The sequence below is a fragment of the Poecilia latipinna genome, unplaced genomic scaffold (genome assembly GCF_001443285.1).
Source record: "Poecilia latipinna isolate Pla-1442-1.1 unplaced genomic scaffold, P_latipinna-1.0 Scaffold370, whole genome shotgun sequence".
NCBI lineage: Eukaryota > Metazoa > Chordata > Actinopteri > Cyprinodontiformes > Poeciliidae > Poecilia > Poecilia latipinna.
In genome coordinates this window covers 142,370-159,332 of record NW_015112986.1, presented here as the reverse complement: position 1 = coordinate 159,332, position 16,963 = coordinate 142,370, and the positions used below count along the sequence as shown (strand labels likewise).

Here is a 16,963-nt window from a genome sequence, read left to right as displayed (position 1 = left end):
GATGTTAATGGATATCAGCAAATTCCACAGTGGTGTTAGGGCTGAACTGGAATCAAAAGAGTATCAAGAACAGAAGTGGACTTAAAGCAGTATATGCAGTTTTTTATATCTTCCTTCTGCTGAGGATCCAGTGGCCATTAGGTGGCACTAATCTCCAGTTCCTTGAGCGTTTTTTTTTTTTTTTTTTTTTTTATCAAATGCTGAGCTGTGATTTATCAACCATCAAACAGGGGTAATTGCTCTTCTATGACGTAATTTAAAATAAGTCTTTATTTTAAAACTTCCCACAAAGTGAAAGAAGGAGATTTGTACTTTTGTTTATTGTTTGAAATGGCAGCTTACTGGTAGCCTGTGGAGAAAGACCATAAATGATTCAGTGAAAGGATGAGGTTTTTACACATCTGGGCCAAACCACCAGATAACACACTGATGTTAAACATTTTCTCCAGTGAGCTTTAGGGATCAGACTGGAAGCCACAGTTTCACAGCATGTCTCTGGGGTTTTCATGATCCCTCTCACCGTTATCTTGAGATGTTTGTGCACGTACAGTAATTATGCTAACGTTTTCGATTGCCTGTTATAACCCTGCACTGTAGTAAGCCTTTGATATAAACATACAGCAGCAGCTTTTTCTTCCTGCTGCCAGGTTTCTATCAGTGTGGACTTGTTTCACATTTTTGCTCCGAGCAGTCTGAGTTCATTCCACACAGCGTGAAGTGACTTCCTACAGAGTAACTGAGTGAGGATTGTTTGTCATTGTCAGCTTCTACGCTTCTACTTCTCACACATTTATTGTGAACACAAACAGTAGTGCTTTGAGAAGCTACAGCAAAGGCTGTTAACACCCGTAAGAAGCTGCAGAGTATTAATTTGTTATTAGCTACAAACAATAAAAACCAAGTCAGCTTACTTTGCTTTCACTGGAACACAGAGCTCAAAAAAGATTAGTACAAATCTGTCTTACATTTTTTTTTAAATTTGCAAATAAAATCGTGTGCTGCCATAAACAGTTGAGGATTAAGTTGTTGAGGATTGTCTAGTTGTTACCTATTTCTGTGGCGATAGTGTGTAGGTGTCGCAATAAAACAAAACTCGGGATATTGTTTTATAATCTAAGCCTGCTTTAAACTGATTCACCATTTCCTCTGTAACCTTTGTGGTGTGTTCTTTGGTCTTCATGATGCTTTTTGTTCTGTAATTTTCTCTAACAAACCTCAGAAGTCTTCACAGAACAGCTGCGTCTATACTGAGATTACATTACTAATCAGTTCACTTCTGAAGGCAAATGGCTGCACTCAATTATGTGCAGTAGTGCCAGAGTAAAGGACTTGAATGCTAATGCGTACCACACACTGGGATTTTTACCTGTAGATGTATGCCTTTATTTTCCTTTCACTTCACTGTTCTTCACAGTTCTCAGTGGTGGACTATCACCAAATCACCCAGTAGAATAACACATGGAAGATATTGGCAGCTAAAATTGTGAAACACTTCAAATGCTAAGTCGCTTTTTGCAAGAAGGTGTAAAAACAGCACAGTGGAGACATTGTGGTACATTCTCCTCTTTTTAGTCAAACAGTCCTTCAATTTGTTTTAAACCTATTCATGAATTTACTGAATGTACTTTAATTTTTTCACAATTTGTTGGTTGATCAAAGCCCAATCCAACTTTCAGGCATGAAACATTTGCTCTTCATGCTGAATTGAAACAATGAAGTATTTTCCTCTGGAAAACTGCAGACACGCAGAACTTTGTTGAGTTATTTCTCTCTTACTCTGCTTTTGAAGATAAACTCACCTATTTGTCACATGATTAGTTTATCTTTCCTGATGATTCAGTGAAATATTAAGCTGCCATGAGGGTTAGACCTAATCCATCTGGCTCCTGTTTCACACAAGATAAACTGCTTGCTGTCTAATATTGGAAAAACACCTCCTGATCCACAGCCAGTGTTAGATTTACTGACCACAGCCATGTCCTTTAAAGACAACTTGGAGATGCTTGCTTATCAAGCGAAGGATCCATAGTTCATTCAAAAACCATATAAATTATCTAATGTATTCTTCACCAACCAGTGATGCTTTTGAATGATGTTTTATCAGTTCAGCAGCAGATATTACAGTTATTTTTAAGGTCCTTAACTGTTTTCACATCTAAAAACACAGAGATTCAGGGGAAATGCAGGCTGTCTGAGCGTCTGCTGCTGTTCCTGCATGCCTTTCACAGCAGGAGATTCACGCTCACAGCTGGAAGTAACACGGAGTAATATCTGGGAGGAGCGCAGAGGCTGCAGGAGATGATGGAAAAATGCTCTGTGGGACTCTCAGTTTTGTTTATAGCATGCTGGCAAATGAGTCCCATTGAAAAATATTTTAGTATTTATTATGTAACATATAACATTTTAATTAGAATGAATTATTGCTGAATACGTAACAAAGGAGTAAACCACAGAGGTGGACGATACAATTTCACAATATCTGCAGAAAAAAAGGGGTTTGAACATCTGTGTGCTCTGTAATTGGATACATTCTAATGACTTGGTGTGATCTCTGCTTGTTTTAAGATTATATTTTAATAATTTGGAAACCTGGTAAACCAGCTCGTGTTACAAAATTATTCTGTGATTGTGGGTTATGTGAATCACAGTAAATAAAATAAATTTTTATGTACTGTTTTTCTATTTTTTCTTGTTTTGTTTTTGTGTGCAACTGTAAGAGAGCAAAAATTTAGTTAAAATTTTGATTTATGTCCCTTTTTTTAATAAAACATATGGCCACAACTGTAGAAATTGCACTATGTTTGGAATGTTGTGAGTATGAGACAAAGAGAGAAAAAATTAGGGATTTGCCGGTATTTAAATTATTCATACTATTCAACAAAGACAAAAATGTACTTTTTGTAAAATATTAACGTTTGTTCTTCTAAATTAAAAGGTTAGATATCATATACTGAATATACCTCATTCGGCTCTGCAAAGATCTGTTTGTTTTCTCTCAATTGTTTTGAAAGAGATTAACTGGTGAAGCCAACAGATGACGGCTTCATTCCTTCTATGTTTCAAACTGCAATAATTACATAAAGCATCACATCAAAGGGTAAACATTTTCTGCAATGTTTCCTGTAAACAAAATTTATTCATGATGCTTTAAATTCAATAGTCGGAAATCTTAAACTATATTTCAACTTAGATATCAAAGAGGTAGTTCTACATTCTCAGGAGTCTCAACAAATGTATTTTCTTCTGTCAGGCTTGCTTGTCCTTCCTATTTAAAACATGAGAAGGGTGAATGCAGGATGTCTTTCAGACAGCCTTGAAAAAAAAAAAAAACAGACGTGTTTGAGTAAAACTTTGAATGTTTCTGACTTTTAATTATACATCAGACTTTTACATTACATACCTCATTCATAACTTCCCCCCAAAGCATTTCACTCTGTTGACATCACAGGGGAATGTTACTTATTAATTTATTTGAGAAAAGTCCTAATTGCTATATTCTGTTGACATTTTAGTAAAAAAAATAAATAAAAAAATGATGGTGCCTCCAGCCACCTTGAAGGAAATCAAATCAAAATCTTTTTTCTCTGGATCAAAAGTTCAGCTCCCTGGTTTGTCTTTGTTGTGCTAATACAATGCAGATGAATTATCCACACAATGAACTGCTGGCACTCCATTCATCATGGCCACAGCATATTTCAGATATTTATACACTAAGGAAGAAAGTTCTCACAGTAACAAATACGCTATTGTTCCACTCATGAAATACTCTTTGAGTTTTACAGACCGGAAACTTTCTGATTCTGTTGCATTTAATTACACATATTTTTTTTCTATTGTTCTGTTTAGAGATATTTATGTGAAAAAAAGCTGAAATATGTGTATTTTAAAATGAATTGGTTTATTTTGTGAAATGTCAAATCTACTTTTTGTTCCGTATCATATCTTCTACATTTTTACTTTAATTTTAGGTTGTTTTTTTTTTAGATCGTATTTCATTTGAAAGTTTATGAAAATTTTGAATACATACACAGAACAGTTCTCACAACCCAGTGAAGATACATATTTTTTAGATTCACCTCAGAAAATTAATTCAGTTTTTAAATCTGTGGACAAAAAAAAAAAAAAAAAACAAAAAAAACATTCTGACCTGTTTGTGAGTCTAGGTGGAAGCGGCCATCCTCGTTTCCTGAGATGATGCGGTACACGATGGGATCCGGACCACCCCCGTCTCTGGTGAGCGCCGACACGCTCAACACCTCAGACCCGACCACCAACGACTCTGGAAGCTGGGCGGTGTACTCCGAGCTCAGGAACACGGGTTGATAGTCGTCCAGCGAAACCACATCCACCGTAACCGTGGCAACAGAGTACAGGTGGCGAGGCAGGCCACGGTCGGCGGCTTTGACCTTCAACTCAAATGTTGGTGGGGTGTCAGAGGTCAGAGGTCGCTCCAGCCGCAGGACTCCAGAGAATTCATCCAGAGAGAAGAACCCACGGTCTCCTGCCAGCATGGAGTACTTCACCTCGGAGTTTATGCCTGAAAAACAGACATTTTGATGTACTTTAGCTCAAATATGAAGAATAAACAGACAAGAGAAACTCAACTAAATTTGACCTCTCTGTGCAGAAATAAGTTTTTATTTAAATATTTGTCAAAAACTTCTAAATGTTTAATAAAGAGCTTATATTTTAAAATGTATTTTAAACAGAAATAAAACAAAAGATCAATAGTTTTCTGGTTTATCTGATGAGAGTGCAAAATGACGTAAATTGTCCCTTAAAAGTCTAAAACATGGTGGAGGAGACAAACAAATTAACTACCATTGAAATTATTATTGAAAATAAGCACAGAAATGGTTGAAAGCGGTATTTTAAGGAGTAAAATACCTCTAAACAATTGTTAATCCTCAGTCGTTTACTAGTATTACTGAATCACATTTTAAAGACAACTCTCATCTTTATTCCGCAGTTGCTTAAAAGTAAAAGGGGCAGAGAGAGAAAGAGTAAAACAAGCAGTAAATGCCTCAAACTGGGATTTGAATTGGATTAAAATTATGCAGCCTTCATAGATGGAGCGTCTTTTCCATTTATGTTTTCACAGATATCACCATCAGTCAGTTGCAAGTTTTGGATAAATGATTTCATGGACAAGCTCCAGCTATTGCTGCCCCTCAACCAATTCAGAATGCAAGAAATTATCTGAGATTATGTGGCAAGATAAAATGTGTTGCTATTTCATACAAAGCATGTCACTCTCTTATCTCCAGCAAACCAGATAATAGATAATAACTCAACAGATGGTGGCACCAAATCCCCTTTTCAGGTCATGAAAAAAGCAACAGAAAACCTGTTTGTTCAGCAACTACTCATAAGGCCTCTGAAAGCAGCATTCTTGTGAATTAACTTGATTTTCAAGTCCGTATTTTCATCAAGGAATTTCACATAAACATTCAAACTGAAGTCACACAAGGAAGTTTAGGTGTTCTGCAGAAGATTAACTGGACTAAAGTTTGAAAGATGATGGTTAAGCTGTTTGTCTTTCTGTTGCCATGACAGAAAACACACTTCAGTGTATTCCATTCAAAAACTAAGATTTGTTCTCAAAACCGTCTCGATCTTTAAAAGCCAGCAGCTGGATTTGAAAAGTTTGCTGATGCTCGCTCATTAAGAAAATAAATCAAATCACTGAAAAAGCAAACTGATGCACCAGTAGACGGAGTAAAGCCTCAAACAGGCCGATCTTTATGTTTCATCTGTGAGAAAGCTGTAAGAGCAGGTGAAGACAAGCTGCTGCACATCTAAAGGAGTGGCTGAGCTGCCAAAGTACGCTTTCCAAAAAAAGTCTGTACCAGCTGGTTTATGGGCAGACACTGATTACTTTCTTTATATTTGCCAGGGCGTCAAAGTTTGACCATAAACCTTTCAACACTCAAACTGCAAACAGACAAACGCATCTGTGCAGACTGGGCTCTGCTGCAAGTTTTTAAAGAAGAAAACTTTTTCCTTAGGTTCCCCTGCGGTATTAACTCTATATGTGCCAAAATGGTGTCAATTATTTTTTTAGAAGCAACATAAACTATGCACATAATTCATCATCATCAACAGGAAAAACAACATTGAGTGGCCCCCACACCACTGCAGCATAAGAAAACCCTTGAGAACACACACTGAGAGGGTGAGAGGTTCTCCTGTAATATAATCTTGGAGGGAGAGAGAGAGAGAAAAAGAGAGAAAGAGAGAGAGACAAAGAGAGAGAGGGAGAGAGAGAGAGGAAAAATCTAGAATAAACACTATTGGCTACTTCACCCACATGCTGTGAATTGCTTCCCAAATGTGTGACTAAATTGTGAAGAGATGGTGGCCTTCCCACATCTGGATGCTGCCATCAACTTTTTTTACCTTGTACAAAATAACCGACCGGTACATGCCTCTTGGCCACATACTACTGAGAGCTTTTATTTTTGCATATTGACCATTTGAAACTGGATATGGAAACTAAATCTAAAAATGGAAAGAGGTCTCTTAATTTCATGCAAAATAAAGCAAAAGAAAACAAAATATTTTTTCCAAAAATAAAAATAAAAAATTCAAATGTGTGACACTAAATGTGTTGTAACCATTAAACTCCAGGATATAAGAATGCTTCTCTGTTTCAAAAAGAGAGAAATGAGACTCTTGGTTTTTCAACCACTCTTTCAACTGAAACGAAAAACTGAAACTTTCTTTCACTGTTGATTAAAAACAAGCTAGTAGGTATTCGAGGTCCTTAATGTGATCATCAGCAGCTATTTCCATGACCCTTACATAATCTCCTTATCTACTCATTGTCTGTCAAAGCACCTTACAGAAGAAAATATCCTGTGAATATCGTCTTCTGGATAAAAGTGGTGATTGCAGTTTTACCTGATTGTACATATATATGAATGATTATGTCCCTGCTTTCCACTTTGTAACAAACACAATCAGTTTACACTGATGTGAAGGGATCAACCCCTAGATATTTATTCTTCAGAAGACAGTTTCTCTTTACATTGCCATATTTAGTATTTAGAGTTTAGTATAAACTCTGATAAAGTATTACTAATAAACTAAACTAATAAACTACTAAAGTATTAAGCTTTATAGTCAAATCTTCTATGTTTTTTACAATAGCTATTTTTACTGTTTACTATAAAATAAAAAGTAGTGGGGAGCTTTCCATTTGAATGAGGCTCAAAGTGAAATAACAGTCAGAGGTTTTTCTACCTAACTGAAGATGTATCAACAGTGACATTTGGTGCAGTCGCAGATGCCAATTACTTAGAAAGCAGCTGCAAGTGCAACTAAACATTTCTGTTTGGTTGACTGTAGAGCTCAAGATTCCTCTTCAAGCTGCAAATCTCAAATGATGATTTAAACTTGGTTGTACGTTGAATTTAGCACTCGAAACGAACTATCTACCTGCCTTAAAATAAACTATCTACATATCTGCATATCTCCCCGAGCCTCTCAAAAAAAAAAGAACACACACACACACACACACATGCGCACGCACACACGCACACACACACACACACACACATACACACACACAGACACACACACATGCATGCGCACGCACACACACACACACAAAATTGCGTTTATCTATAAACAACCCATAAAACAGTGTTATGCATCAATATGTTTGGTTGTTACACCGGGATTAAAGAGGAGGCTACGCTCAGCAAGTTATGATTTTACACAGACTGAGAGTTGGTGCGAAAAACACAATGAAGTGCCAGCTGGCAGAAGAACACTGTTAAAAACAAACAAAGATGTAAAAAATTGTAGTAAGTGATGAACTGAATTTATACAACTCAAAGCACTTTATACTAAAGCCACAGTCATCCATTTAAACTCAATAATATGCACACATTCATGCACCGACACAAATCAAGAGGCAACTTCGGGTTAAGTGCCCAGGGGCAAGTCGACATGTGGCAGAAGGACATTTGAAACAAACTTACAATTTTCAGATTTTCAGCTCATTAGGTTAAGTGTTAAGAGAGTTAAATCTCTGTGCAGACAGATAGAATGACATAAAGTATCAAGGGGGAGTTTCAGAAGAATTAACTCTGTTGCAAATGGATTAGCATGTCATTATGTATGGGATCAGCAAAAACATGCTTATCCACATGCATATTCTAGACTTACAAAGCCAGGCTTGTGATACCAGGCCAAATGTTTTACCTCAGCATGTTGGGACCTGAGGCACACAATACATTGTTCTCACAGAGCTGAAAATCTCCCTTTTCTAAACGTCAGCAGTTGCTCACCTGTGTCCGGGTCCTTGGCGTATATAACAGCGATCGGCGTGCGAACCGTAGTGTTGTCGAACACGGTGACCTCGTAGTGACTGGAGGAGAAGAGGGGCGGGTTGTCGTTCATGTCCTGGATCATCAGCAGGATGTCGGCCTGACAGGATCGACCACCGCCGTCAGTCGCCTTCGTCACCAGGTTGAACTCTGAATGCGTCTCACGGTCCAAAACGGCCAGAGTGAACAGTTCACCTGAGGGCAGGTGGATTCAGAAATAGTTCATCACCAAACAACATTTTATATGTATGTAAAAAAATATTTTATTCTTACAGATATTGAAACATGTTTATCTACAGTGGAATTGGCATTTATCATTCCAAAAGTAGTGGAAAAAGTTTGGCAACACATTTTAAAATGTAAATTTGTGACCTCCAATACATTTTCTTATTATTTTACAGTGAAAGTGATGAATGTTCTCAGAAGGACATGACAAAATGAAAACCGTCTGGTTCATTTGTAAAATCAGTATGAATTTTAAGTGAGAATAAATGTTATGGCAGAATGAAAGGAAGTGATGTCAGTGATCTGCTGGACAATAACAATTGCTTTGGCTTCTGTTAGCTCATTACAGCCGCAGATTGTTGATGTTATCACCATCCCAGACACTCACAGAGCGAGAATGCCTATTTTCACCCCAAACAGGCGCCATCATACCTGTTCTCGGATCCAGATGGAACTTGTCTGCGTCTGGACCGTGCAGTGTGTACGAAATCTCGCCATTTGCTCCCACATCTGGATCCGAAGCTGAAACTTTGAGAACAAACTTCCTAGGTGGCGAGTTCTCCATCACCCCCTCTGTGTACACCAGCTAGAGACAGAGGATGAGAAAAATGAACAGGTGGCGCTGAGATAATGACACAGTGTTTACGAGCTTCAATCATTTCAGACGTTTCAGCAGGCAGCTGAAAAGGGATTTTTTCAATAAATTATTCTCAGATTAAAAGTATCCTTTAAAATAAAAACTGACATATATCTATGGGTGATGAGATATATATATATATATATATATGCCTGATGGCACGGCGGTCAAGCCAACCGCCGTGCCATCAGGACCGAAGCAACCAACCCCACCTGAACACCGTCACTTCACCCAGAAGCTTGCTCTGTCTATATCCATGTCCTGAAGGTGTTAGCATCTTTAGGCTTCTTTGTTTCTATTAATTTTGTCATTTTCTCTCATCGATAATCCGCTTCTCCAGAAAGTACTGGAGACACATAAATATATGTGTCTCCAGTACTTTCTAAAGCACTCTATGACAGCTATATAAATATTTTTTCTCTTACTTTCCTGTAAAAGAAGAGGAAATGTACCTCACCTTGTATGAGACGACATTCAATGTAAAACGAGACTTTTTAAACATTGTTTTAAAGACTAAAGTTTAAAGTTCAACTTTTAAATTGTCCTTGACATCTTTTATGAACATTTCGTGCAATAGCGCAAGTACTGCTGTAAAAACAGCACTCCTCCTTTGTAATCCCTTGTGAAAGAAGATCCTAACAATAAATCTGGGACTGCCTAACCATTCAGTAGATCCTAGCAGTGAAGCGAATTTGCTGAGCGGATCAACACAGAATCTACGAAGCAACAGCGTTCTGTCAGAGATGCCGCGAAACGACTCACCTGTTCACAAACTGGACTGTTGTCGTTGCTGTCCAAAACATGAACATCAACAGTAACTGGAGCCTCAAACTTCCCATCAGTGGCAGTCACAAGTAATGTGTATCGGCCTTTGGTCTCTCGGTCCAGACTCTCCTTCACAATCAGACCCCACTGACCTTCGTCCTCCTGGACGATGGCAAACTGGCCCAATGGGTCTCCGTCTGAAAAAAAAAGAATCCGCCTGTTGTTTTTGAATCTGACAACTCCATTGTCATTGCATATATATATATATATATATATATATATATATATACATATATATATATATATATATATATATATATATATATATATATTGTGACAACTGAGACTTTGCGAAGCTGAGCCCTTCCATTGTAAATAATTCCAGCACAAACACTTATCTCTGTGTCAGAGCTCCTTCAGAGAAGTTTAACTGTCTTGGATTTGCATTAATTCAAGGCTGTGTTCATGTTGTTAGCTGCAGGGCTTCCAGTTGGTATTCCTGTGTTGTCACACTGCTCCACTTTGGGATTAATTGGAGGTGGAATAATGTGACTCAGTTGAGGGTGATTAACACAGATTTTCATTTTGCCTTATTAATGTCTTTATAAATCCCACAGTGCAGTAGATCTTCAGAGCAAAAAAGTGATTTCACTGATGAAAACATTTATGCTTGCTTGAGCAGATAACCACATTCCACAGTGCAGTAAAGCAAACTGTGAGTCAGAAATACAAACCTGTGATATAACATGTCACCAAGCGGTTCTCCAGGGACACGTCAGCATCTGTGGTCGTCATTGAAACAATTGGCTCAAACGGGGTGGCATTCTCCACCACTGAACCGTGGTATACATCTTCCGTGAATTTTGGCGCGTTGTCATTCTCATCTGTCACCATCACCTCCACGAGGACGCTGGACGATAGCTTGACATCTCCTCCATGATCTGTGGCAACCACATTGAACTTGTAGACTCTGAAAGTCTCGCAGTCTGTTTCTCGTAGAGTGGTGATCCAGCCGCTTTCTCCTTCAATGGCAAACACCTCATTGATGTCAACCTCAGTGTCATCAGGCAGCATCTCCAAGCTGTAGGTAACCATGCCATTGGTGTCTGCGTCTGGATCATTGGCTGTCACCTAGAGGTCAGAGACCCATTAGCTTATTTTGTGCAGAAATCTATTGTGACATGGATGGTAAAACACTTAAGTGGAGGTTAAAGTAAGTGCTAAGACCTCTAGGTGCCAGATGCTGGCACAATAAACAAGAAAAAAGACAATAACTTTCAAAGATAGCTACATTGACGGGATATCTAAACATTTAAGTAAAACACCAGAACCTACTTGAATGTCTTTTTAAAAGTTTTTTCAGGGATGCAGTTGTTTCCTAGACCTTTATTCATACCCAGTGTTCTCAACATTCCTTACAGTCTATGCAGATATCTTATAAAGAAAAGGTATATCTATGTTCAGTCCATGTATAAGCAGTAGACATGCAAATGTCTCACTGTACTAGACACCATTTTACGCTTCTCTGTTCAACAAGAACTTTGGCATTTCCTTGAACTTCAGAGGACCCTGGTCTATTAAATGCATTCAATACATTGGGAGAAGTAAACCTATAAAAGAAAGCCTGGTTTGTCTCACCTGAATAACAGTGGTTCCAGCAGGCATATTTTCTGCCAGGAAGGCTCTATATGGGCTGGCATCAAACATGGGCTGGTTATCGTTCACGTCCTGGACCTGGATGCTGACAGAGACCAGCGATGCAACGTCTGTCCCGTTATGGTTCCCCTGAGCGATCACATCTATCTGGTACCACTTTGTTTTTTCATGGTCTATGGTCTTCTGTAGTAGCAGAGTGCCACTTTCCTGGTCCAAGCTGAAAACTTTGTCTTTATTGCTTTCCACAGTATTCCCATTGACCAGACTGTAGATGAGAGGCATGTCAGAGTCGGCCCTCACTGAACCAATCTCCGACCCGATGGGAAAATCCTCTGCAGCAGAGAAGGTGTAGAGTGGTTCTGAGAATTTTGGCAGGGGGACCTCTGGAGGAACCACCTTCAGCTGAACAGGGACAGTGGAGTTATAAAAAGGGAGGCTGCCGTCACGAGCTTTCACTTTAAAGTTAAAGATCTTGTTCTCCATTCCAACCAGACTCTCCTTCACACTAACCACTCCTGTGAAAGGGTTGATTTCAATGATGTCTTCTACAACTTCCTCAGCTTCATCCACAGTGTAGGTCACATCTGCATTTTTACCATCATCAGCATCATAAGCCATAATCTGAATGACAGGAGAGCCTTTATTTACAGTCGACTGAATTGAAACTTGGTATTCTGATGCTTTGAATTGAGGCACATTGTCATTCTCATCTGTGAGAATAATTTTGACTGTGCAAAAGGCCACTTTTCCACCACCATCCTTTGCCATCACTTTTATTGCTATCACTTTCTGGGTAGGGTTTTCTCTGTCAAGCGGTTGAGTTGTAACAATCTGACCGTCTTTGAGGATGGCAAATTTCTCATCAGCAAGTTTGTTGATGATGGTGTAGTCCACACTTCCATATGGCCCATCATCGGGATCGATAGCTGCCAGTCGGATAACACGAGTTCCCGCTTCTGCATTTTCAGCCAGCTCTGCCTCGTAGATGCTCTTTTTGAAGTAAGGACTGTGCCTGTTTCTGTTAATCATGTCAATACTAACTGGGGCAGTTTTCTGAAACACTCCATCGGATACAGCCACAGTCAGGTTGTAGTAAGGATCTAGATTCCTCTTGCAAACGTTGGAAAAGGAGATTATCCCTGAGGATTCATTAATGTTGAAGTATCGATCCTTGTTACCTGAAATTATTTTGTACTTGAGATTATTGAGGTCCTCTGAGTCAGGATCTGAAGCTTGAATTTTAATAACAATGTGGCCACATTTGGCCATTTCATCTAAAGTAGCTTCATACTGAGAACTGACAAAATCAGGAGGATTGTCATTGACATCAGTGACATTTACAAAAACCATCACCTCGCTACTAAGAGGAACAGTCCCATTGTCAGTGGCTTTGATTTTCAAATTAAACTGTTCAATGTCTTCATGATCCAGGACCTGTTTTGTGATAATCAATCCAGTTTTAGGATTGATCTCAAAGAAATCAGTTTCGTTTCCCTCAGTTTTAATGATCCGGTAGGTCAAATCTTTATTTCTGCCAGAGTCTTTGTCCGTCGCATTGAGTTGGATCACAGAGGTGCTGATTGGAAGCCCTTCGGCAATGCTCACACTGTAAGTCAGCTGTGGGAAAAGTGGTGGATTATCATTCACATCCTCCACTACAATTTCAATAGACGCCTCTGAGAACGCTCCGGTAACAGAGTCAGTAGCTCGAACTGTCAAGAAATGCATTGTCTGGCTCTCATAGTCCAGAGGATTGGTTACGGTCAAAACTCCAGTCTTAAAATCAATGTGAAAATGCTTTGAAGCATTTTCCTCCTCAAGATTGTAGATGAGCCGATATCCCTCAGGGTTTCTGGCCTGAACATGCAGAATGGTGGTGAATGGGGGAACATTTTCAGGAACTCTAAGTGGATAAAGAAGAGTCTGAAAAACTGGATTGGTTCTGTTCCTTACTTGAATAGTGAGCTGAGCAGTGGTGCTATGATTTGGCAGGCCATCATCTGAAGCCACAACAGTCAACATGTATTTATTCAGGGCTTCAAAATCAAGAGGTCTTTGAAGGGATACATCACCCACATCTGGATCTATCCTGAAGAGGTCAAAATCCTCCTCCAGAGAATACATGATCGATCCATTTTCACCCAGATCTTTATCAATGGCAGTTGCTTGGTACAAAACATCTCCTGGCTCGGAGTCTTCAGAAATCATCATTGAAAAAGGCAAATTTAGAAACTGTGGAGAATTGTCATTAACATCATCTATAAAAACTTTGACTTGAGCTGTTGCTGTTCTGGGTGGGGTTCTGGTGTCTTCAACTTTTACCACTACGTTATAAATATCTTGTTCCTCTCTGTCAAAAGGAATGCCGGTGGTTTCAAGAACCCCTGACATTTGGGAAATAGTAAACCTTCCCATGGGGTTGATGACTGAATATAAAAGAGGCTCATTCAGGTAGCATCCTGAGACTTTTAGTGCTGCCAAAGTTTTCACTGTATTTAGGTTTTCTGCAATGCTTGCTGAGTAAATTTTATGCTGAAATTCTAGATCACTTGGCATCAGCTCAGTTACATTTATGTTGACAGTGGCTGAATCTTTAAAGAGGCCATCTGAAGCTCTGACAGTCAGCTGGTAAAATGACCTGAACTCGGACACGTTGCTCACAGTTATGACTCCCGCACTGGGATCAATCGAGAAGGCATTGTGAAGATTTCCCTCAGAGATGCTGTATGAGACTGCTGAATCTCCATCATGGGCCGTGACACGTACAACCTCAGTATCTCTGACGGCTGGGACAATGATAGATGACTCATACACAGAGGCGGTGAATTGTGGCGCGCAGTCATTAAGGTCCAGGACACGTACAGTGACCTTGGCAGGCTCTGCTGCATACAGTGATGGTTCCCCTGAGTCCTTCACCTGTACTGTGAGGTGATATTCAGCTTTGGCTTCAAAGTCAACTGGTGAAATTAAAGAGATGGTACCCATACTTGGGTCAATCTTGAAAACTTTCTGCGCTTCAGGTTCAAGGATCAGATATGTCAGCAGAGAATTTGAATCTCGATCTGCATCAAATGCCTGAACTACCAGCGGTGCACTTCTTTTCCCCGTCACTATGCTGTTTACAGGAGCTGATTCACTGATTTGACCCAAGTACTCCTTCTGCTGAAATACAGGAGCATTATCATTCTCATCCATCACATAGATATGGACCAGAGTCTTGGACATGGCTCCAGCTGTTGTGGAAGCTGTAACTTTGAGCTTGTAGGACTCCCATGTTTCAAAATCAAGATATCTTTTGGTGGAAATCAAGCCAGTGTAGGGGTTGATATGAAATGTGTCATTTAAGTTTCCACTCTCTATACCATAATGCACTGCAGATGGGCTGGAGGCAGAGATGGTGACCACTGGTGTGCCGGGAGCACTTAGTTCACTGACCTCTGTTAAATATTCATCCGCGGGGAAGATGGGTGGTGTTTGATCAGAAATGTGGATGTGGATGTGGACAGAGCAGAGGTTAGAACGTTGAGGGAAACCCTGATCATTGGCTTTTACTGTTAAGTGGAATTGGTCCTGAGGCTGAAGGTCCAGGGGTTTGGAAACGCTGATGGAGCCTAGCTCAGGATCAATGGAGAAGATGTTGTCAATGTTACCTGCAGGAAGGTAAGACATACTATGTTATACATAAAAAACCTTCCTAATTTTAGATTTTGATGATTAAGTCATTTTTATATAAAAATAGGTGCAGAAAAAAACTATTTATTTTTCACGGTGTTCAGTGATAACAGTATTATCTCATTGATTCTTCTGTTGTCTCTTAAACTTTAAAAACTGTTCTGGGAGCAGTGACATTTATCTCACACCAGTGGTCATTTTTAACTTCACAAGCGTGAATCTGAGATAAGACAATTACAAAGATGGCTGTTGTTTGCTGTATAAAACACTAAATCAACAATGTGTTTGATTGCAGCAGCTGGCATTGAAGCATCATTCTCTGTCTCACACATTCCCAGGATCTTTGATTACCCGTGATCCGCCATAATCCCAAACAACCCAGTGTGAAAGATTTAAAGACTGCAGATGCAACGGAGACATCTCCCAGGAGCAGGTTTGTATAGCTAAATGAATGTGAAGCAGCGTTCAGGTGAAAAGAAGCAAGCGCAGATAAAATATAAAAATAAGCCTGGGCAACTCACCAGAGTGCAGCGAGTAGCTGATGTCTGCATTGCTCCCCATGTCCTTGTCTAGGGCCTTGACTCGGACAACCTCAGAGCCCGCAGGGGCCAGATTAGAGATGCTAGCTTCATAACGGGGGCTGAGGAAAGCTGGAGAGTGGTCGTTACAGTCCTCCACATGAATCATCACTTTTGCAAAATTCTTCTTCATTGGAATCTCCTGGTCACGCACCTGAAGAAGAGAGTTAATATTGCAGCGTGTGAAGAGGTAAAAGGCCTCTACATTCCCAAACCAAACACTGTAGCAAGGTTTTATTTAAAAAACAAAATAAAATTAAGAGGTTGTCATTCATTATAGCAGAAATAAAATCTTTGTTTTGCTATTTGTTTTATATTTTTATTAAGTTACATATTTTTTCAACCAAAATCTTTAGTGTTTAAATATTTCTATTTTTTTAATACCTGATATCTATTTTATCAAACATAAGTGTTATTTTAACAATAAACAGTTGTTGTTTTGCAACAAATACAGAAAATTTAATTATAAAAACTAAATATTAACATAATCATAAATTTTACCAATTAAATCCCACCAGTCTATCATCAGTGCAAAATTCAAAGTCTTATTTTTAAAACTTTTTGTCATTACATAATAAATGGTTACCATAATGATGAGTGTATGAATAGAGATCTTCTCAAAGTCCAGCTTCTCCGTTATCACCAGAATGCCATTCTTTGGATCCAGGTGAAAGAACTTGGTGCTGTCCGGATGAAGGCTGCTGTGGATGGAGAACAGCAGGTTGCTGTTGGTGTCATCGTCCTTAGCGCTGATCTGCAGGATGTCCTTCCACAGGGACGTGTCTTCAGGAACCCTCACCTTAAGGACAAGAGCAGATGATCACAAAGCAGTCTGGAAACACTTACTGTGTTTTGATTCTTGATGGTTCTTATAAAGAAGTAAGGTAAAAAGGGAGTAGAGCTGAAGAGGAATATCAAGCTAAAAGAGTCAGCTCATCTGCAGACAGAGAAATAACAGTGTTGTAAAGTTGTCAGAAAACATAGAACGTAGCTTTTTAAAATCTTTCCGTGCTGTCTCAAAGACATACCCAGGTTATTCATATTTGTTCATCTCAAATTCAAGAACCAAATGCTTTATAAGGCCTCAGTTTTCC

General features: G+C 39.2%; 1 protein-coding gene across 1 annotated transcript in view; it reads right to left on the bottom strand.

The window, feature by feature from the left end:
• fat2 (FAT atypical cadherin 2) overlaps window positions 1-16,963 on the bottom strand; it is a 102,129-nt gene that overhangs the window by 38,977 nt on the left and 46,189 nt on the right. The window contains exons 9-16 of the mRNA XM_015036480.1: window positions 16,456-16,668; window positions 15,813-16,023; window positions 11,602-15,269; window positions 10,698-11,094; window positions 9,961-10,160; window positions 8,994-9,147; window positions 8,298-8,531; window positions 4,148-4,537 (exon numbers count right to left, since the gene is read on the bottom strand). Of these exons, the coding sequence (XP_014891966.1) occupies window positions 4,148-4,537; window positions 8,298-8,531; window positions 8,994-9,147; window positions 9,961-10,160; window positions 10,698-11,094; window positions 11,602-15,269; window positions 15,813-16,023; window positions 16,456-16,668 (5,467 nt within the window). The remainder of the gene's footprint in view (window positions 1-4,147; window positions 4,538-8,297; window positions 8,532-8,993; window positions 9,148-9,960; window positions 10,161-10,697; window positions 11,095-11,601; window positions 15,270-15,812; window positions 16,024-16,455; window positions 16,669-16,963) is intronic.